At 47.8% G+C, this 23604-nt stretch overlaps 1 protein-coding gene across 1 annotated transcript in view; it reads right to left on the reverse strand.

Annotated features, from left to right (window-relative positions):
* The window catches only part of Cdh1 (cadherin 1), a 69391-nt gene extending 46332 nt beyond the window's left edge, over nucleotides 1-23059 (reverse strand). Inside the window, exons 1-2 of the mRNA XM_038313027.2 lie at nucleotides 22870-23059; nucleotides 21981-22101 (exon numbers count right to left, since the gene is read on the reverse strand). Coding sequence (XP_038168955.1) covers nucleotides 21981-22101; nucleotides 22870-22917 — 169 coding nt within the window. The 5' untranslated portion in view covers nucleotides 22918-23059. The remainder of the gene's footprint in view (nucleotides 1-21980; nucleotides 22102-22869) is intronic.
* Nucleotides 23060-23604: the final 545 nt, after the last annotated feature.

Genomic DNA, 23604 nt, shown 5'->3' on the forward strand with positions numbered 1-23604 from the left:
CACTTGCAAATCTACTGAGGTAGCATTCTGAGTCCTCCTAGTACAGCAACCTACAATACAGAGCAGGCTGCACCTTTAAGGAGCCTATGCTGGTGGAGTGGGGCATTGGAAGGTGGAAGGAGTAAGCAGATAATGTATAGTATTAAGTTGAATCATAACAAGGACTGTGAAAAAAGAATTGTACATTTTATTATGAAGTGGACTCCAACATGGGGGAATCTTTAGTAGCGAGTTATAATGAGCTATATGCCAGGGCAAAGGTGCTCAGCAGAGGAAATAGTAAGCACCATGACCCTGAGGCAGCAGAGTGCTGGGTAACCAATAACATTAATAAAATTTCCACCATTACATATTGTTATGCTATGACTTTATCTTGCACTATACAAGATGGATCTTACTGCTAGAGGGTCAGATGCAAAACCACTCCTCATGGAACTATGTAGTTGGTGACACACTCGACTGAAACCTTTGTTCTCTTAGAGTCTACATTGTGCAATGTTGCCTCCACAAGTATTGACTGTCTAATAAGACAGCTGCAAAGGTGTGGTCTGACACATTGCTGAACTGCCGAGAACCAAGAACTCTCTGGAGGAGCCAGACACCCCACTAATGCCCAAAACATTGAAACACAGCTGTAGGGCTGATCAAATTTCCCTCTTTATTTTGGTTGGTAGGAACAACAGAGGCAGATGTATGCTCTCTGCCGAGTTCTAAACTGTATGGTGATCACCTTGATACCCACTGATACCCAGTCCTCCTGTATCTACTTTTTTTTTTTTTTTTTTGGTTTTTCGAGACAGGGTTTCTCTGTGGCTTTGGAGCCTGTCCTGGAACTAGCTCTTGTAGACCAGGCTGGCCTCGAACTCACAGAGATCCGCCTGCCTCTGCCTCCTGAGTGCTGGGATTAAAGGCGTGCGCCACCACCACCCGGCTTTCCTGTATCTACTTTTAATCCTTGCTTTTTTCCTTTGCTCTTTCCCTTGTGTCTGAGATACAGGGGTAAACAAATTCTTTACTGGAAAAAGAAAGAGAATGTTGGCACTAGGGCAGAGAAAATTTCCATTCTTAGGGAAACCCCAACTTTCTCATTTCTGGAGAATTGGTGACGGCCCTAGTTCACTGACCACGGCAACTCTTTTAAAAGAAAGCATTGAACTAGGGGTTTGCTTACAGTTTCAGAGATTCAGTCCATTACCATCATGGCAGAGAGCAGGTGATACATAGCGCTGAAGCAATAGCTGGGAACTACAAACTGATCCGCAGACCAAGAGAAAAAGAGACACACTGGGCTTGGCGTGAATGCTTGAAACCTCAAAGCCACCCAGAGACACACTTTCTCCAACAAGGCCAGACCTCCTAATCCTTCTAAATCTTCCAAAGAGTGCCACGCCCCGGTGACTAAGCATTTGAATGTATGAGCCTACTGGGATCCATTCTTATTCAAACCAGCATGGTTTAAAAGGTCTGGTTCACCAGACCCTATCACAGGAGAATCAGAAGGTCATAAGACTTTCAAAGTAATATGGGTATCATGAGGACCAGGGCTACAGGCCCAAGTTTCCTCGAAGGAGGATATTAGTCCAGTAACCCCAGCATGCAAGATTTAGGCCCTACTGGCTAAATCATGAATTTGAGAAATCAAACCAGGCTACATGAGACCCCTGTCTCAAGAGAAAGACAGATGAAGAGACAGAGGAGGCAGAGAGACAGACACAGAGAGAACTAAAACCTGCCACTGGTTAACTTGTTACAGGTAAAACAAACAACTGTGAAGAACGCTCAGGCTTATGACTAATTGTCCTTTCTAAAATACCAGGACTACATTTAAAATCAAATATCTGAAATACATTATGCATTTACTGGACCTGTTATTAAAACCCAAATGAATTAATCATAAATTAAATCAGCACACACATACCCACAGTAGAAAAGCAACTTAACTCCCTATCCACAGCAAAGAAAGTCCCGAAATTCTTGGCCCAGCCCAAAACTGAAACTGCAGCTGCCTTATCTCCACGTTGGATCTGTTCTCTGTTCAGTTTGAGTTTCACACTGGCTTCTCCCAGACAACAGCAGGGCTTAGCCATGCCTTTTAACGCAGGGTTGGACAACTCATAAACGAGGGAGCTGTGTTTATAGATGCCTCAGTCCAAGGCCACGAGAGTTAATTGTAAAGCTAACCGCTGGAGTGGTCTAACCAAACCACTCTCCCAGCAAGAAGAAAGTGAAGGCTGGACGGAACAGATAGAAGTAGGACAGACAGAAGCAGGGGCATCTTGGCCAGCCAATCTCTTCTCTAAGCACACTGAATTTTGTCACACATCTTACATAGTCTGCCTGCTTACATCCGCTTTTCAGAACACCGGGTGGCTCTCAGCACTCAGAAAGCAGAGGCCACAAGATCTAGGCCAGCCAGTCTGTACTTCCAGTCACTCAGAGCTCAAATAGAAAAGGAGTGAAGGATGGGGGGTACGGTATACAGTTTGTAGCCATTATTTCTCTACATCTCTTCCTTGAAGGACCCTGAGATGCATCCACTTTAGACCAGATTCTACTTTCCAGATGAGTCATAACACCTTCGAAGGGGAATTCATAACCCTCAGGGATAGGGAACGCCCATAAATAGACACAAGACAATCCAGTGTTATCCTTGGCTACAAAGCACATGAGGCAAAAAACAAACAAACCAAAACCAAAAACTGTGTTTCCTGCACCGTCATATGGACTGGAGGTTGGATCCCAAGAACCAATGTTGAGTCGGAATGGAAGGGGACATAGGGGACCCCTGGGGCAAGCTGTGAGCTAGAGGCTCAGCTTAGAGACCTGCCTCAATGAATAAGGAAGGAAGGGTCAGTCCCAGATATAGAGTACTCGCCTAGCATGCAAGAGGCCCTGTATCAATCATCAGTACTACAAAAATAACAATGAAGTTAAAATGCAAAGTCCTAGATAGCCCTAACCTCAAATATATAAATCAGAATCCTGAGGATGGAGCAGAGTACACAGGACACAGTTTTCCTTAGTTCCCAGCGTGATGTTGAAGCGCACTAAAGAGTTTAGGTGGTGCGCACCAAAAACTCCAGCAGAGCCTGACAGGTGTGAATTCCAGGCCAAACTGGGGGGTGGGGGGGTGGGGGTGGGATTTAACTCAGTAGCAGAGAGCAGAGTGTTCACCAGTATGCAAGGCCCTAGGTTCATTCCCACGGCTGAAGGGACAAACAGCTCATTAAAAGTAAAGAACTGTTCCCCAGAATTAGCTGAAAGCCCTTTAACAATGCTAATTAACTACTCAGCATTTCCAAAGATGGAGCCAGCAGACAAGAGGGGGGGAGAGAGGTGGACTCCTTTCCCCCATTTTGGTCCCACAACCACCTGACTACTTACTTGTCTACCCCTTCCCCCAGGTTTTGATCATCCTTCCAACCACACCCCTAGGTTGCCTCTCTAAACCTCAGTAAGTAAAACAGGAATGAGACAGAAAGGGCTGCAGCAGCAATAAAGACGCAACCCCATTGTGTTCCCCCATCGTTTAGCCCTTTGTTTCCTCTGCAAGGGAGGATAGGTTAGTCTCCCTAATCTCTCCCTTCCCCACCTGTAAGGTAATGCCAGGAGGAACAAGTTGCCCACATTTTCACAGGCATTCTGTGGCACCCTGTGGGTACTAGTGAAATTCGAGCCCCTTGACTGGTCCTAAACGCTCAACAGCAGCGGCCACTGCACAAATTTTCCTCAATGTGAGAAGCATAAGGAGCACACTTTAAACTATGCCTGGGTTTTGTAATTAGCTTTAGGAAGCAAATAGCCTCGGTGGTGATGGGGAGAGAGAGAATAACACCCTCCTCCCTCCCTGTGTAGCCCAGGCTAGCTCCCAACCCCTGAGCCTCCTGCTGTGCTAGGACAACCATATTGTGCTAATACACCCAGCTAGGAATAAAGCTTGTTAAAGCCCTCACCACTGTGGAAAGGGGTGGTAAGAGTGACATTACAAACAAATAAAAGGGTGGTCAGAAAGACAGCATCAGTAGCACACTGGGGGGAATCTAAGAATCTGATTTTCCTGTAATGCAGCTCTCCTTCAGACATGGAGATGAGTAAGCCTTGTCTCTGCCATCCCCGAGGCCCAGGTCACACCTCTCCTCACCGCTTATTGAGCACTTGACACACAAGGTGCTCCTCTAGGGAAACCGGAGAAGCCAGGGAAGAAGCCAAGTGAGTGGAGATCAGAGAAGGCATCCTGGAGGAAGCATCCCGAAGCTGACCACCAGCTGGGCAGGGAGCCCAGCCAAGTGCTGCTGGAAAGAAGACAGAATGTGCCAGCTGGTGGCAGGGAACCTGGCAGCACTATCAAGAATGTGAATCAGGGGCCCCACCCTGTGCCACCTGGACCAGAAGTCCTGGGGAGGGCACAGGCTCTGACCAGTGGTGAGCCTGAGCGGTCAGAGGCTGGTGTCCAAGTCATTAACTGCTAGACTTTGCTCTTTAGAGTGGAGGGGCAAGGTCAGGCTAGAAGGGGTCAGAGAGTCCTTGCGATGAATGGGTGCCGGGCCCTCTGCACAATGCCATCCACCCCTGTGCTCTTCCTGTTTCCTGCTGCCCATGATCCACCTGAATCCATGCACAATGGCTTTGCTGTTCCTTAGCTCGGAGGCTCTGTCCTGGCTGTTCCCTTAGGCTGGAACACCCTCAGTGTTCTCCTGTCTTGAGTCTTTGCTTAAATGTCCCCCTTTGGTGAGGACATCAGACCTCCTCAATGCTTCAATGCTCCAGCACTTCCCACTTTAAATCCATTTTCCCTAAAAATCTGCCACCCTCACATTCAGTGGGTTTTTGTTGTTGTTCTGTTTTTGTGTTGTTGTTTTTTGTTTTTTTCCGAGATGGGATTTCTCTGTGTTAACAGTCCTGGCTGTCCTGGAACAGGCTTGTTAGACCAGGCTGGCCTCAAACTCAGAGATCTGCCTGCCTCTGCCTCTCAAGTGCTGGAATTAAAGATGTGCGCCATCACCACCCACCAGGCACATTCGGTAATTTATGGTTTTGTTTGGTTGGGTGTTTTTTTGTTGTTTGGTTTGGTTTTGGTTTTTCAAGACAGGGGTTTCTCTGTGTAGTACTTGGCTATCCTGGATGGAACTCACTTTGTAGACCAGCCTGGGCTTGAACTCTGCCTCTCGAGTGTGTCACCACCTGGCACATTCGGTGTTTTATACACCTGTGTTATGGTCTGCTCCGCCAGTTCTGCAGAGCACTAACCCCTGAATACAGATGCCATGATCTGGTTCTGCTGCTCCCGGGCCTCTGCGGGCTCCTCCCTTATGGCTCTCCATCTTCAGGCCCAGAATGAATAAACAAAAGATGGCTGAGACTGCCACTGCTAAGACGGGCTCCTAGAAAAACAATCTAGAAGCAGAGCTGGGGAGCAGGGAACAGTGTTGGGTAAGCACTTGGGGCAGTCACAGAACTCCACAGGTTGCCCCAAGCCTCCCATGAAACAACACCCTTCCTCCCCCAGGTTTCCAGCTGGCCTGGGGCAGGGAGAAGGAGGAAGACCTGCTACTCCAGATCTCCAGGTCCTCCCACCTTACTGGAGGCCTAACAGGCCCCAGTCCCATTATCTCTATGACCTGGTAAGGCCCATCAACCACCAAGACCAAGCTTCCAACAGGAAGTTTGCCCACAGATCCCACCCCTTTCGTCTGAGTCATAGTTCAAACGCCCCCTTTTTTGGAATCCTGGGGGAGGGGGGTACTCCTCCCCAATGCCTTGGCTTATGGTCCTCTCCTCTCAGCCAGTACTGCTCCTCAGCAGGGCCTGCTGCTCCCCCCCCCCCAGGCTTCAACAGCTGCTCCAGCCCACACAGGCCTGGCCCCACCTGCATTCTCAATGTGCCCATTGTCTGATAACTTGGCACCCCAGCACTTTCCACCACCTCAGATCCATCTCCAGACCCCCTAGGGACATGGGAGGCTTGTGACCAAAACAAAACTCCCAGGAGGCCCTCACGGGGCATAGAGGAGGGCTTATGGTGAACTGAAATAGCAAAAATACCTTCCTATGGAGAAGGGGTGGGTATTCTCAGACAGACAAAATTGCCTAAGGCCTGTTATAAATGATAGGTGGGAAAGTGGTTTCTAAAACAACAGGAAGATGTCCACTGGAGTCACGTGGCCTCAGTTCCAGAGGCCACTGAGTCTGGGAAGGAGTTTGAAACTATCAGAGTTTTGACTATCGGAGTTTCCTATCTCCTGGAGAATTTTTAGTGCCCCCCTCCAGCTACCCCTTTGGTTCAGTCTTACAGGATTTGTTCACATTTTATAAAGGTGACTGAAAGTATCTAAAGACAAAGTAGTTTTTCCTGCGAAGCCTCTGTGATGGTGAGGTGCGCAAGCTCCGTCTCCTCTCCCATCCCAGGCATCTATTTTAGCTCCAAGCTGTTCTGTAGCAAGGGAGGCCTTCCCCTCCATTACTACTGTCGTTATGTGAATTTCTTTCAAATGCTTTCCTGTCTGTCTGTGGCAATCAGAGTTAACTGCCTTACCCTTCACCCCACCTCCCACCAAAGTGGTTATGAGAAACTCATAGGTAGCAATTTGGAAAAGAAAAACAATAATAATTAAAAGGAGCCAGCAGAGAGCCGAAGCCCTTCCATCTCCAGTCAGCCATTCAGATTTCAAGTGGAGCCCAAGGGGGCCAGTAACTCCCTTTTGTTCCAGGTTTTAAAAGGGGTGGGAGCTGGAGGCTCCAAGTAACCAGAGGACTAGTAGGGAGGAACTGCATGGGTGGACTTCAAAATCCTTCCCAGGAGGTGGAGTGCAGACATCCTCAGCCAGTCCCTGAGGACCTGGGAGGGGTGAATGTAGGCGTGATCAAAGACGTACCTTTCCCATGCAGCTCTACAGACGGGGGACCCTGGGTTGCTGATAAGCTTTTGCAAGCTTCCACTATATTAGTTGGAAATGGAATTACCCATGTAGTAACTTCTTCAAAGTTGGTACAAAGATTAAAAAGTCAAAAATCACACAGCAGCAATTAATTCAGTGTTCAAGCAACCACCCACCCATGTAGCTATCATTTGGTGATGATCTTACTAGCCTGGTTCTGACACTTCCCCAGCCCTTCTGAGCTCCCTGAACTTGACCGTTTATGTACAAACTAAGAAACTAGATGAGGGGGCTGGAGAGATGGCTCAGTGCTTAAGAGCACATATCGTTCTTGCAGAGGACCCCAGTTCAGTTTCTTCACATGAGAAGGCTCACAACCTCCTGTAACTCCAGCTCCAGGGAGATCAGGTGCTTCTGGCCTGCTTGGGGCACCTGCACTCCGGTGCTTGGTGTTTATTGTGCTCCTCCCACAGTTCAGGTGAAAGGATTAGCAGAAGTAGAGAAACCATAACTAACCCCCAGAACCGAAAGGAAACCAAGGCTGCCTTAGATGGAAATTTCTAAATCAAGGCCTCCTGGTGGTGACAATCAATAGGAGAAGGCTACTGTGACCGCAGGGCAAGGGGACTGACATCTGTAATGCCAGTAACACTGAGGTCATAGAAATCATCTCAAGTTTGAGGCCAGTCTGGGCTACACAGTCAGTTCAAGGCCTGCCTGAGCTACAGAGACCCTGTCTCAAAGAAAAAAAATCCTCCATACAGAAAACAAAGCAAAGTGCGGTGCTGAATGCTGGCTCCCTGTGAGGGAGGACTGCTATCTCCTCTTCCCTTCCCCTTTCACAGGTAAGGGGACTGAGGTTAAGTAGTTTCCTGAGGTCAAATTGCAAGGAAGGGCTGGTGTCAGCCCAGGGCCCTCTCCACCTTCCAGGGCCCTCTTCATCTACATCCTGTAATTTCACTGAAAAAGAGCAACGGCTTGAAGTCATGACCTTGACATCTGTCTAAACTGTTGACAATCCTGGTTCCCTAGGATTTTTTCCTTTTTTAAGACAGGGTCTCACCTGTAAAGTACTGATCGCCTTCCCCCAGTTTTAAGTACTCCTATCACTCAAGTGAAGGGTTACCGTGTGGAGAAAAGGAAGAGGTCATAGCTAGCTCCAGAAAAACAAGCTCCAGCTCAGGCTCACAGGGAAGTTTCAGACTCAGATCCCAGTCACGAGCCCTGAGACTCCCACCTATGAGGTGTACAAAAGGAGTGCTCTCTCTCCCTCCTCCTCTCAGTGAGACAGAGTCTCATGCTGCCCAGACTAGCCCTAAACTTCCAGACTAGTTTCTCTTGCCTTTCTCCCCAGTGACTGGGATATAAGGGTGGGCATGGGTAGAGGACTTCCTTTTACAAAGGCAGATTAGAAAGACATATCCATAAACAGGATTTTCTCCACAACTTTAGTCATGATGCCAAGCCTGGGGGCTAGGTGATCATGAAACTGGTCACATGAACTTTATCAAGTAGCTGTTGGACCCCAGCCATTTCTCAAAAAATCCTGAGCAAGAAGCTAGTAAGAGACCAGTAACTCACGAGTAAGGGACCTTGGAGGCAACCCTAAATGGGATGTTTCCACCAAATCCCTCCCCTTGAGGGCCAGGGAACCCAGCAGAAGTGGGAGAAAGAGTGTGAGAGCCAGAGGGAATTGGAGGACGCAAAGACACAAGAGCTTCTAAACACAATTTGACCAGTGCATGTATGAACTCAGAGACTGGCAGCGCACACAGGGCCTTCGTGGGTCTGTACCAGATGGGGGTCCTAGGGCTGAGAGAAGTAGACATAGGCTCTATCCCTAACCCAGAAGCTAGCTCCAACCGATAACCACTTGCAAATGAAAAATTAACTTTTCTTTAAGGTTGTATCATTGGAAAGCAAATCACTCTAAAGGGTAGGCAGTAGGCGGCCAGCACAAGTGAACTCAGCGGCAGCTTTGGAGGCTGTCTCAGTGCTGTGTCGGGCATTTTTGTTTTAAACCTTATATACATGTAAAGGAGTATATATTATGGCTTACAGCTTTGTATTTTTATGAAATTCCTGTGTGCAAATGTCTGTATTTCTGTGTCTATATGTTTCTTGAGCTTTTCTTCCCTTTGTTTTTTTCCTATTCCAGTTTGTTTTCATTTTATCTTGCTGTTATTCCTTAGATATCTGTTTTCTAAGAGATTGGATGGGATGGGATGGAGTTGAAGGAGGGGAAACCATAGTCAGGTTATTTGTAAAAAATCTGATTCTATAATAGAAAAAAAGAGAAGGGAGGGAGGAAGAAAGGAATCCAGTATCTCCCAGGAAGCATGGGTAAGTAAGGGCCTGTAAAGTACCTGCTGCTCTCAAGGGTGATGTCATGGTTGATTCAGTCTTTGAAAGAGAAACCTTCCCAGGTGAGGCCTCTCTATGACTCAGGATCCTGCCCCACCTGTCGATAAGTACCCAGGTATGTCCAGCTGACTCAAGAGGTGACGTTTTCTGGTAGGAAAGCCACAACTTTCCCACAAACAAGTCGGTCATCTTGTTCCCTTTGCAAACCTTCCCACACAATTGTAGCGAGGAATTTGTGGGGGAGGAGGTCTGCAGTCTGAAGTCTAGTTGGCTTTCACATCAGCAGTGGGTCACCAGGGCAGCGCCCAAGAGGTTGTGATGGAAAGGGACAATCGTTCCCCTCTGCCATGAGAACTTTGGAGAACCAGACTAGAGCCATTTTCCTTCGGCAACAAGCCAAGAGGTGGAGTGGCTGGAAAAGAGCATTCGATTCTGGTTTGAATCTGATACCCTTTTAAAGGTGCCAGAGCTGTTCTAAGCCCTCAGGATTGTTCAGCAAATGCTACCAATTAAGTACTTGAAAGCAGCACCCACAAGACCCAGTCTAACTTTTTGCAAGGCCTGCTGGTTTTGATGTTTTTGGGTTGTTTTGTTTTGTTTTGTTTTGCCATACTGGGTTTAATCTAGGGCATGACTAGGCAGTGGTGGCAGCACACACCTTTAACCCCAGCTCTCAGGAAGCAGAGGCAGGGGCCAGACTGGTCTACAGAATGAGTTCTGGGACACCCAGAGCTACACAGAGAAACCCTGTCTTAAAAAAATAGATAGATCGATTGATAGATAGGTAGGTAGATAGATAGGTAGATAGATAGATAGATAGGTAGGTAGATAGAGTACACCTAGGGCCCATGTATCTTAGGCAAGCACTCTATTACTGAGCTACATCACAACAAATTTGGGGGTTGTATTTATGTTTTATTTCTGGGTTGTGCAGTGAATAAATGTGCCTTTTATTCACTGAGTTTCACCCAAAGGTCAAACTCAGGCTTTTTCACAAACCATCCACCTTGCGTTTTTTTTTAGACTGGGTCTTCTCGCTGGGTCCTGAGGCTTCTGATTTGGTGAAACTGGCTATGAGCCTCAGAAGTCCCCCTAGCTTTGCCTCCCTGTCACTGGAAGTTTAAGTAGGCTACCAAACTTTTTTTTTTTTGTTTTCGAGACAGGGTTTCTCTGCAGCTTTAGAGCCTGTCCTGGAGCTAGCTCTTGTAGACCAGGCTGGTCTCGAACTCACAGAGATCCGCCTGCCTCTGCCTCCCGAGTGCTGGGATTAAAGGCGTGCGCCACCACCACCCGGCTTTTTTTTGATTTTTGAAACAGGGTTTCTTTGGGTAGTTTTGGAACACATGTCCAGGAACTCACTCTGTAGCCAGGCCTGCCTCAAGCTCAGAGACCCGACTTAATTGCTGAGCCATCTCTCCAGTCCTCTTGTTCCCCCTTTGAGTTACACTTCTAGGCCCAAGGTAATGTTACTAAGTACGTCTCAACTACTCCGTAAAGCATTCTTACTCTAAAACTGTGAAATTCAAAAGTAAGTGATGGCGTACATAAATAATCCCAGAACTTAGGAGGCAGAAGCAGGCCAACATGATCTACATTGCCAGTTCCAAACCAAAGGCTCCATAGTGAGACTTGTCTCAAAAAAAAGTTCATTGGTGTCCTGTATTTTGGTTTGGCACCTCTACTTCTGAAGCAGAGTGATGAATCTTACATAAGGATGGAGACTCTACTCACAGTGGAGATTGATTGATTGATTGATTGGCGGAATGGATTTTAGCCCTGAGAGCTCTACCTTGGCTGGTCTAACCAAGTTAGCTTTGCATTTTTACCTCTGAGCTTTCTACATCTCTTGTCCAGCTCCTTCCAAGATGCGAGGGCCTGCCAAGAACTAGAAAGTCTTGAACAGTTAATGGGCTGCTGCATGGAGGGGAGAGGCCATATCTGAGAGAGCAGCCTGACAGTTGGAAAGCAAGGTGCCCGGTGTTCCTTGAGATCTCATCTGGCTTCCTTACACCCTGAAGTGTGGGCCGAAGAGACTCATCTGACCTTTTAGACTCTGGGCGGCAGCAAGCAACCTTGTAATAGGACAATTAGGTAAGGTTATACTGTAGCTGTGTCTACAGGGGGTGCCAAGAAGAAACACAGAGCCTGAAAACATAGCATCCCTTCCTCCTCACGTGCCTACACTTCAACAGCCCATTTTGTCCTTTAGAACTTTTGAAGGTGTGTGTGTGTGTGTGTGTGTGTGTGTGTGTGTGTGTGTGTGTGTGTAGGCAGGGTCATGGTGTTCATGTGGAGGCCATAAGATAACTTTGAAGTCAATTTTCTCCATCCACTTTCACATGGGTTCAGGAGAATCAAACTCAGGTTCCAGGAGGTACAGCAGCAGAGACCTTTACTCACCGAGCCGTCTCACTGAGCCTCACTTTATCTTCAAAAACCAAAAACACGGCATGTCCTCTAAAAAGTAGTGCACAGACCATACACACACACACACACACACACACACACCCCTACCTTCTGGAACCGCTCCCTCTTTCACTCAGTCATTCAATAGATGTGGACGGGAGAACTTAATGTGGCTTACTTAGCCTCTGTTCTGCCAGGAATATAGCTCAAGAACAAACAATACAGGAAGGCCTGGCCCCCTAGAATTTGTGTTTTTATGGAAGGAAATGAGTGGCATGTTCAATGGTGAAAAGTGGCAGAGAAGGGCTGGGGTGGGGCTCAGTTACAGGAACCGCATGGCATGCACAAGGCCCTGTGTTCAATCCCCATCACTGCCCCCAAGAATAGGAGTCAAGGGCTACAGAAAAATAAAGCAATGGGGAAAGTCCTCATTGAATGGGCAACATTCTAGCAAAACTTTACCTGACACAGGTGAGTGGTGCAGATATCATAAACAGGTAACATTTCGGGTGTGGTTGTACATACTTGAAATGCCACCACTCCCAGGTAGGAGGATCAGGAGTTCAAAACCAGCATTGGCCTGAAATACTATGGTATTCTGAGTACAACCAGGAAGCAAAGTAGCTGAACAACGTACATATGGGGAGTGGGGAAAAAATGAGGACCCAAGTCATGGGGCTGTGGTAGAGACCTCGTACCTGAGCCTTGGAAGTCATGGACAGGATTTTTATTCTGTATGAAGCAGGGAGTCCCAGGCAATTTTAAGTAGGAATGATACTTTCTAATTTAATTTTTTAAAAATTCATCACTCTGACCTGGTGTGGTATCACATGCCTTTAATCTCAGCACTTTGAAGGCAGAGGCAAGTTGATTTCTCTATGAGTTCAAAGCCAACCTGTTTTACAAATTGTGTTCCAGGCTGGCTAGCCAAGGCTGAGACACTGTCTCATTTAAAAAAAAAAAAAAAAAACCCTGAAGAATGACTACTGGGAGAAGGGAGCACGTGGGGAAGAGGACCAGAAAGAAGCCGCTGCAGAGATCCCCTTGGAAACAGATGGGTCTGCATGCCAAACCACAGAGACAGGTGTAAGTTTAGTCTTGAACTTGTCCAGGTAAAATAAATCTGAAACACTTTCGGCTTCTTACAAGTTCTCCTAATTACACAGCTAACTAATTATTATCTAGGGCTCAGCCAATTATCCGACAGGGTCCTGTGCTGGCCGCCATTTATGAGCTGGCTCGTGAGGAACAGGTTCATCTCCAGGTACACCCGCCTAGGTCCGACTAGTAGCATCTAAACATGGCCCCTCCCCCTCTTTCAGGAGCTAAGAACACTCCCACATCTGTCTGGCTTATATGCCCTAAGCCAAGTCCTAGTTGGAACATGACTTGTTAGAGGGAGGAAGGGAAACTTCCCACCTCTGCATGATAGGATGGGGGATGAAGAATTTTTTTTCCAGGACCCCCAAACACTGAAGACAGGGCTGTTCAGCTAGTAGTATCTGCACGTGAAGGTCAAGAGGCTGAGTAAGCCTCATGGCACAGGCCTACCGTCTCGGTAACAGGAGGCAGGCTGGTGCACAAGGCCAGAACGTAAGCTCAAAGCCAGCCTGGGAAAGTAGCAGTGAGACCCTGTCTCGAATAAAGTTTTTCCAAAGCAAAAGAACGGAGATGTGCGGGACAATGGTGGCACATGGCTTTAATCCCAGCACTCGGGAGGCAGAGGCAGGTGGATTTCTCTGAGTTCCAGGCCAGCCAGACTACACCGAGAAACCCTGTCTCTGAAAACAAGGTGGAGAGGTAGCTCAAAGGCAGAGGGCCTGGGATGCGGGAGATCCTGGGTTTAAGCCTCCAGTTTAGCAGTAAAGGGGGTAAATGGGCTGTGAAAACTGCCCAAAGCAAACGTTAAAAAGAAAAAAAAAAACATACCTCAATTGTAATGTTCCAAAATCAATGAGGCAGAGAGAAACATCTTTCTGGGGGTGAGGGGGAAGGAGGAAATCCCTTGCCTCAAGAAAGGAAGTGGATTCCATCGCCCTTAGGAAGGAGGCTCTGTGGGACATCTGGGGTTTGGCAACAGGCAGTAGAAACTGGGTTCTGTTTCTGATTGTCTTCAGTGCTGGGGATCAAAGTCAGGGCCTCACACCTGGCCAGAGTCACACCCCAAGACTACTCCTGAGTATTCCACAAGGAGATCCTGAGAAGATCCACACGAGAGAAACCTGTGCGAGGAAAGCCCTGTGCGAGGAGAGCCCTGGGTGAGGAGAGCCCTGGGTGAGGAGACAGGCTGAGAGTCGCCTCAGCGTCAGTCGCATGGAAGCGCTTGTTCCTGCTGATATATGCTTAATTTGCCTAAGAGACTAGAAGGAGAAAGCCCTCACCAGTGGACGGAAAGGCCCAAGGTCCCACAGGAGCCTGTGGTGACTTTCCTTTTCGTGGTGCCCACGCCCTCTTACTCACCAAGGCCCAGCAGGTGAAACTGACCACTTCTGCAGGCCCCTCCTCCCCAAACGCCCTGTGGAAGTCTCTCTAAGCAGAGATTTTTCTGAACCTCCTTGAGGGCAGAGACTCACAGTCGCTGGTGCACTGTCTACATTCTGAATCCACTAGTCCCATGGACCAAGGGTGCTCTTAGATCCTGGACCTCAGGGTAGGTAGCCAGATGCCCACACCCTGACTGGCACCAAGTGTTTACTCATCAAACACCTGTGACCTAAACTCCTGGGCTGACAGGGGAATGAATATGTGTTGGATACCTGGAGAGCATTAAACAAAAATGCCAACTCCATTAGTGTAGAGTCATGGGCCTTTAACATCCTAGCACTTGGGAAGCAGAGGCAGGCAGATCTGTGAGTCTGAGGTCCAGTAAATTTGTAGGATGGTAAATTTGTATTTGTGAATGGCCCCATTACAACTCAATGCTTGTCTGCGGAAACGGGGTTGGACCATGGTCTCAAAAGATGGCCAGAAAGCATTTTGCAATGGATCAACAAATAAGTGTCTTTAAGCATGTGTATTATGAAATAGTCCTAAAAAAAATGAGGTTTTTGGAACAACAAACTTGAGGCCATACTGACTTCCCAACCCCCAGCTACTCTACCTACTTCTGCCCCAATCAGAACCCTTTCTAACCTGTCCCAATCGCACCACCGCCCACTCCCAGCATTGTAAGGAAGAAAATACCATTGAATTTCCTTTTCTAACAAAGGCAAGCTCCTGGTCAATAGTGTGCAAAGCAGTGTTTGCTTAGTACAGAAGCAAGGAGAGTAAGGAAACTGGTTTGGCTGGTTTGCCGGGGGGGGGGGGGGGGGGGGGGGGGGAGGGGGGGGGGAGGGAGGAGAGAGCTTAGGGGGAACTTTCAACCAACTCTCCAGCCAAGCACATAAATCACAGAAAGGGGAAAGTCACAAACCAAGGGCACCCTGCAGGATTCGATTCTGAGTATTCACTGAGTTTGACAGATGCCCCAAGGATTTAGGTGTATATGGTTATATCCACATTACAGATGGGGAAACTAAGGCTCCAGGAAGAAAAGTCTGGGCAGGAGGAGTTCCTCAGCAGACAGACATTGGCGCAAGAACCTTCTAAGACTGGTTTTTGGGTAGCATACACTTGGGGGGCATAGGCAAGAAGACCAGAGATCTAAACCAGTGCTACCTACATAAGTTCCAAGCCAGCCGGTAAACAGGGTCTGGCGTGGGGTGTTCCCAGCACTCAGGAGGCGGAGGCAGGCAGATCTGGTTCAAGGCCAGTCTAGTCTATTCAGGGAGCTCTAGGCCAGCCAAAGCTATGTAGTGAAACTTAAAAATAAGTAAAATAAACTGAAAGAGAAGTTACAATTTTTTGTTTGTTTGTTTGTTTATGTTTTCGAGACAGAGTTTCGCTATAGTTTTAGAATCTGTCTTGGAACTAGCTCTTGTAGACCAGGCTGATCTCGCACTCACAGACATCCTCCTGCCTCTGCCTCTGCTTCCGCCTCCAGATTAAAAGCATGCACTACAACCACCCAGTTTACAAATTTCTTTCTCATTGACCAAAGAAAATCACTTTAAAAAGACTAACTGCTCATTTCCAGATCTGGGTTTGAAGTCTCCCTTCTGTGGCATCAGAAACTTTCAAAGTGACTTGCTTGGTTCACAATATCCTCAAGGACATGCTTAGGGCCAGACTTGGTGTCCGGGGAGAGTGCTGGGCAGAAAGGCCACACAAGAACATTCATTAATTCCAGGCGACCTACTCTGTCCTGCTCATTCACCCTCTGGGGGCTGCTCTGGGGACACAGGATGAAGCCACAGAAGAAAAACTGAGTCAAGGCAGCAAAAATTGATTCATGCATCCATTCATTTGTTCAAAATGAGACTAGAAGGCCTGTCAGGTCCTTAAGAAATTATTATCCACTTTTTCCTTTCATTTCCTCTTCCTCTTAATATTATGTAGCTGCCACCTAGCCTGAAACTCACTACAGAACCAGATTGTCTCTAAACTCACAATCCTCCTGCCCCATGTGCCTCTGTGATCAGCTTTAATTTTTTTAATCCTTCTCTCCCCACAGGTAGCTCAGGCTAACCTCAAACTTGAGATCCTCCTGCCTCAGCTTTCCCAGCGCTAGGATACAGATGTTACAGGTGTTACCACCACACCTGATCTAATGATTCTTGCTAAATTTCTGAAGCAACTTATGAGGGCAGAAGAGAGATGAAGGCAGACCTCAACAGACTAGACTGTTTACTTCAGACAGAAGGACAGACACTCTCCCTCAAGCAAGGGGTGTCTGAGAAGGGACTCACAGAGGAGGTTTGGGGAATACAACTCCTGCGGCCACTTGCAAATCTGCAGTTTCTCCCTCCTGGAGCTGTTTGTCCAGACAAGGCTGTTTTATCTTTGCAAACTGTCTTGCCCTGGGTATCAGGATATGGGTCATAGTGGGAGTTTGGCAATGGCCGTGATGGGGGAAGGATTGGAGTTTCACTATAGTATCTTGGTCAGGGCGTGGAGGAGTTCCTTCAAAATCTTTCTTCCTTTTCTTCCTTCCTTTGAACCATGTAGTCCTACTGAGCCTGGAACTGCTCTGTAGACCAGGCTGGCCTTGAAACCTCAGTGGTAGGATTAAAGGCATGCACCACCACAATCAGCTTTTTAAAACAGCAACAACAGCCCATCATTTATTGTGTGTGAACATTCACTGCATGCATGTGAGGTTAGACAACCCTTGGGAGTCCTTTCTCTCTTTCTATCATGTGGGTGCTATGCACCGAATTCCAGGCTTCAGGTTTGGTGACAAGTGCCTTTACCCACTATGTCATCTGGCTGACTTTATTTTGGAGACAGGGCTTCTCTGTGTATCCCTGGCTGTCCTGGAACTCAAAGATCCACCTGCTTATGCCTTACCACCGTGCCTGGCTCAATGTCCCTTCGTATTTGTGCTTTCTTTGCCTTCTCTCCCCCCATATTTTTTCATTTGTTTTCAGCCATATTCCCCAGGGCTTAGCCTAGTGATGGCATAAAACAGCCAGATGCCCATACTCCAGCTAGCACCAGGCATTTGATAATAACTCATCAAATATGCGTTAATGTACATAACATAACCAATGTATATGATTTTCACACTCAACAGATGAGTAAAAGCAGGGTCTCTCAGAAGCAAACTGACTTCAGTCAGATTAGTAGTAACTACTTATGCTCAAACCTGAGTCTTCCTACACTTTCACACTGAACCTGCTATAATGATTTCATTCTTCTCAGAAGAAAACTTGATGCCCTGAAAAGAGATTGGGGTGAGGCACAGTAAAACCCCCAAAGGCTGAGTCTGGACTATGCTGGTGTCTCTTGCTGATTTTAGGGTTTTGGCAGCTTCTTGGAGATTTCAAGAGCCGATTGTCCCCACACCTGGCTTATCTAAGGCTGCTCTTGGAAGGGAATGTGTAACAGATACCAAAGTAAGCATTTCAAGCAATAAAAAGTCCCAGAGAGTAAACAGGGATTTCCATATCCACCTGGCAGAGAGGGCGGGGCAGCAGGAAGGCAGCTTTCCTTAAATGGCCTGGCTGAGCTTGCGACCTCACTGCCTACACTCCTCCTCCTCAGGAGACACAAAGGCAAGGGCCGAATGGCAGACACTACTAGCCTTCTTCCTGGGAAGGCCTGCATGAGCCCCAGTCACAGGCATGAGTAATTAGGGGAGAGTTTAGGAGGCTGGGGTGGGAGTGTGTATCTGATGATGTAAGGTGATCCTAAGGCGGCTCCACGTTTGCTTTTCTCCCCATCCCTGCAGCTTTCAGTACATCCTTCAGAAAGGAGAAGAAATGGGTGTATTTAGTCCACACAGGTGGATGCCTGGAACAGGGTCAGTCCATCAAGTGACCAAGGCCCAGGTCCAAACTACAGGCCTGCTTGTCCTACAGATGTTGTGAAGAAAGCTATGGGAGGAAAAGCCAGCAATTTAAAGGGCTTGTCAACTCTTTCTCACTCTATATAGATGTAACCCTGTACATTTGTCTAGTGTCTCCAGAGAGGCGAAAGTCTCGTCACCTGAGTCTCTGAAAATTCTGTGCTAAGAAAAAGGAAAATAAGCGACACTCTAGAGAAGCAACTTACACTAGACTTGGCAGTTGTTGGTAATCCCAGCATTCAGGAGGCTGAGGCAGGAGGATCACCATGAGTTCAAAACTAAACTGGGCTACGCTGTGAGTTCCATACCAGCCTGAGGTAGACCTTGTCTCAATAAACCACAAAGACTGTTTCATTCAGCAGCATACAGACTAAAATAAATTAGGATGGGGCAGCAATTAGCATGGCCCCTGTACAGGGATGACACAAAAACTTATAAAGAGCTTCATATATATATATATATATATATATATATATATATATATAGAGAGAGAGAGAGAGAGAGAGAGAGAGAGAAAGAAAAAAAGAAAGAAAGAAAGAAAGGAAAACACAGAATCAGTTAAAAACAAACAACAAAACCCAGCATGGTGGTGGTGCACACTTTCCATCCCAGCAGTGGAGAAGCGGGAAGATCACAAATTCAGCCATCCGCTATACATAAATTCCAGGCCAGCCTGAGCCCCCAAACCAAAAACGAAACAAAAAACAAACAACCCCAAACAACAACAACAACAGAACAACCAGAACTGGTGTCTGCTTCCTAGCCCTCAGAAAACAGAGGCAGGGGAATCCCTGTGAGTTCAAGGCCTGCCTGGTCTACAATAATGAATTCCAGGCCAGCTAAGGCTACACAGTGAGAACCTCTCAAAAACCAAAAACATCAAAAACAGAACAAATAAATGAACAAACCTAATGAAAGGATATGCTTAGATAGTGGGAGGGTTTGGGGTTTTTGTTTGTTTGTTTGTTTGTTTTAAGATTCTGTATTTTAAAAGCCAGTGAGAGAATCTACAAGTCTTGTGCAGCCTTTAATCCCAGCACTTGGGAAGCAGAGGCAGGTGGATTTTCTGTGAGTTCCAGGACAGGCTCCAAAGCTACAGAGAAACCCTGTCTGGGGTGGGGAGAGAATCTACAAAGCTGAAACTGTGGAGTCAAGCTCATGGGACACAGGGACAGTCCTTTGTTCAATCAAACCCTATTTGTAACTTTTTAGCCAGTGTCAGGTCTTATTTCCAAACTCCTGGGCAGCAAACTTTTCAGGAATCTGTATAGTAGAGCCTGGAGCTGCACAATCCTCCATTTCCCCAGAGGTCCAAAGAGAGTGACACCATCTTCCTAAATCTAGGCAACTCTTGCAAGTCACAAAGCAGTTCCTGGGATGTAAGTGTGATGTCTGGAAAGGCACTCTGACCTAGAGCAATTCCCCACTCCACTGGAGCAATCAGAGCCCTGGTGAGTGGTGATGGAGCCGCCCCTTGGAAGCTTGTGGGATGCTGTGAGCAGGCTGCCTCTCTCTCTCCCACCCAAACCACCAGGTAGGACCCCTCTACCTCTCACAGGGCACTTCCCCCACCTCAAGACCTCTGTCCTCAGTCTATTTTACAATGGACTCCATTTTCCCCAAACAGGAACACATACCTAGCCTGTCCTTCCTTCAACCTTTCTTTCCTTTCTCCACTTTTCCTTCTTGTTTTATTTATTTATTTTTTTAATAAGAGTCTCATCTCACTCTGTAGCCCAGGTTAGTCTGGAACTCACTATATAAGGCCAGGCTAACCTCAAACTTAGAACTTTTAGTAATCCTCCTGCCTCTGCCTCAGCCTCCCAAGAGCTGATTATAGGTGTGAACCACTACATCAAGACTCAGCTCTCACTTGCGCTCTCTCTCTCTCTCTCTCTCTCTCTCTCTCTCTCTCTCTCTCTCTCTCTCTCTCTCTCTGAGAAACAGAAACAAAAAAGAGAAAGACTAGTTGTAGAATCTTCAGGCAATACAGAAGCCAGTCAAGCCACACACACACACACACACACACACACACACACACACAGAGTTCCTTAAGGACTAGAATGATGTCCACCCTCCAGAAGTTCTCATTTTCACGTCAGGTAGATGGAGCACTTGCTCACAGCTGGGGTCAAAGGTGAACAGGCAGCACCATTAGTTATAAACGGTATTATCATTGATAATGCAATGGTATTAGTGACTGGTCACTAGAGCTTAGCTCTGCAAAATAAAAGCCAGGCTAGTGCCAAAGTGAGTCTATAATCCCAGCACTCCAGGGTCTGAGGCAGGAGGATTAAATTGTGAATTTCAGACCAGTCCAGTCCATATAGGGCTAGCATGTAGCAGGCCTTGGGTTTGACCCCCAGCACTGCTAATGCACAAAGGCTGCCCTAACTAAGGCACAGCTATGTGTCATCCTGTCATCGGAAAACAAAGCTACCAGCCCATGGATTGGGGTGCCTAATAAGTACTCACACACTCCCGTGTCTAACCCTGCACAGCTCAAGGTTGAGTGGTGCCTACCTCTTTCCAGAAGCACTGGAAACTGCCTAGGCCACCCACACCTCACTAGTCTGTCCCAAAGTGCCACTGAAGGGCTTCCTGAAATGCTCTCAGCAACCTAAGAGGCTCAGCATATTCCTTGGGTGGGCAGCAAGTGGAGACAGGCTGGGAAAGCACTGACCACTCCAACCTCAGGGCTGCAGGGCAGCTCCACAGAACCAGTCAGATCTCAGAAAAGCAAATACAACTAACCAATCAAGCTGCTATTTCTCTATAAAACACATCATCAAACTTGGGCACAACTTCCAAAATTCCCAAAAAAAATCTTAGACACCATCATGATCGCTATAGATTTTGCAGGTAGCCTACGGTTGTAAGAACAAACTTGGTCAAAGTCTTTTCAGAAGGGATCCTGAGTGGCTCCTCCTTTTTATATTATTTCTTTCTTGTTTATCATGAGAGGAGGAGGTGGTTTCGGTACAAAAGAAGCACCTGGAAACTAGGGAAGCCAGTTTAAAAAAAAAAAAAAAAAAAAAAAAAAAAACTGGTCCTCTTTCCTTGTTCCCAGCCATGCCCAACAGGGAAACAAAGAAAATTCTAGATTATTACAATGAGATAAGACCTGAAATATACTGAGTGCTTGCATGTATGAGTCAGAGCTACCATCTTTTTCTTAAAGTAAGAAACGAGGCCAGCCTGGTCTACAGAGCAAGTTCCACTACAGCCAGGGCTATACAGAGAAAATCTGTCTCAAAATACCAAAAAAGAAGAAGGAAGAGGAGGAGGAGGAGGAGGAGGAGGAGGAGGAGGAGGAGGAGGAGGAGGAGGAGGAGGAGAAGGAGGAGGAGAAGAAAAGAAGAAGAAGAAGAAGAAGAAGAAGAAGAAGAAGAAGAAGAAGAAGAAGAAGAAGAAGAAGAAGAAGAAGAAGAAGAAGAAGAAGAAGAAGAAGAAGAAGAAGAAGAAGAAGAAGAAGAAGAAACCAATACCATTTCATCTCTATGAACAAAAGTCACAAGTCACTAAGAGCCTGTTCCTCAAAGAGACTACCTAAATAATGGGAGTCAAATCTCGGTTCTGATCCCTGCCCTGCTGACCCTGTGAAGTCACCTTTTGAGCCTCCAATTGCTTATTAAATGGAAATACAGGCCAACTGGTCCTACCCAGCAGGTTTTGGCGGTCTGAAATGATAGGCTAGCTCCCGCAATAAGTTGGAGAAATACCGATAACCTCTAAATACCCTTGGCCCATCCCGGCCCCTGTATAAATAGCACAGCCAGACACATCTACCTTGATCAACCACAATCGATAAATTTAGACTCCCAAACTTGCGTAAATCCCAAAAGAGAGTTTTGTCCATTCCATCCCACGGGCATGGGAGCACAGTTTGTCGGCGCCTCCCCCACCCGACCCAACTCTGCCCAGTTACACCAGCAGAGCGCCCTTACCTCTGCCCAGGGCGCGGCCTCTCTCCAGGTGCCTCCCCGGCACCAGGAACGTGTAGACCTCGGCACTGAAGCCGGGACGGCAGGGCTCGGGTTCTGACTCCTGGCAGAGCAACGATGAGACCTGCGGTGGAGAAAAGGCAAGCAACCTGGTGACTTGGGGAACCCATGCCGATACCAACAATATAACCCTTCCCTTGCCTGGGGCATCGGGATTGTGGGTGGACGCCCCTCGCGGCAGACAGGGACGCCATCCTCTCAACCCGAAACTAGGCGCCAAACTTCAAGAACCCTTGGGGGAGGGGACTTCCAGGGTCACCACCTCGCAGCCTAGCCTACCTTTCCCGCCTGGTTCCATTTGCACCTCACTGGAGATGCCTATACTCTTCCGGACACCACTTTCCTTGGATTGCAAAGGGTCTCAAAAAACCCCTCAGACTCCTCTTTCTTACTCCAGAGAGCCCCCATCCCCAGTCTACCGTCCCTTTACACGGCAGGTGCTTTTATACTGCTAAAGTCTCCCTTTCCTTACTTCGGATCGTCCGCGCTGCTTCTACTCCCACCCCTTTTCCATGCAGGCCCCCACATCCTGCTCCAAGCCCCCTCTGCCCGCCTCAAACTGGGACCCAATGCTCAAACTCGGGGTCCCGGGAGCTCGCAACGTGGCGCGCCCCCACCTGGGAACCTGCGGGAGAGGCGGCCACTCTGTGCTTGCCTGGACCCCCCTCCCACTTCACAGCACTCAGCCCCGCGTCGCGCAGCCTCCAGCTGGCTCTCTGCACCCCAACTTTCTTGGAAGAAGGAAATCGGGACGGCAGCAGGCAGCAAAGATCAACGAAGGGAGTGGTGGGGCCGAAAGGTGTCCTGAGAGGAGTCAGGACCCTCCAAGTACCTGCAGCAGAAGTAGAATCGCGGAGAAGCAGCGGCACGGGGCTCCCATGGTTGGCCGGGAGGACGCCGAGCAAACACGGAGCTCGGGTGCGGTCGGACAGGGACGGGTTAGGCCGAGCTGGAGTCGAGCAGAACTTCACAAGTGCTAACGGCCGCACCGCTGCTCCCCTCTCCACTGAGCCAGGCAGAGGCTGTGGCCGCCAGGTGAGCCCAAAGGCACCGCCCCCGGCCGCACTGATTGGCTGAGGACGCACCTGCAGGTGGCAGCCAAGGAACCGCACGGCCCTTGACTTCCTCCACCCTTAACTGTAGTTGGTGGCACCGGGACCCGAGACTTCCTTGTTTCCTAGAACAAGTTCTTTCGAATCTCAGCCCAGCCGTGCTCTGGCCCACTGAGACTTTGAGTTACAAAGAACTTGACTCTTCATCTACGTCTTTGTTTCCATTTTTCTTTATTGTTTTTGGTTGGATGGGTTTGTTTGGTTTACTTTGTCTTAAAGATTTTAAAAAACAATGAGGGTGTGTGTGTGTGTGTGTGTGTGTGTGTGTGTGTGTGTGTGTTCCCAAACGCACGTGCCACAGCCGGTGTGGAGATAAGATGACAACCTGCGAGAGTCAATTCTGTCCTTCCGCCAAGAGGGTCTCGGGATTGAATTCCCATCATCAGCCTTTACTGAGCCACCGTCGATAGCTTGAGTTTTTTTGGTTTGTTTTTTGTTTTTTTTTTAATTTTTGT

The sequence above is a fragment of the Arvicola amphibius genome, chromosome 15, assembly GCF_903992535.2.
Source record: "Arvicola amphibius chromosome 15, mArvAmp1.2, whole genome shotgun sequence".
Classification (NCBI taxonomy): Eukaryota; Metazoa; Chordata; class Mammalia; order Rodentia; family Cricetidae; genus Arvicola; species Arvicola amphibius.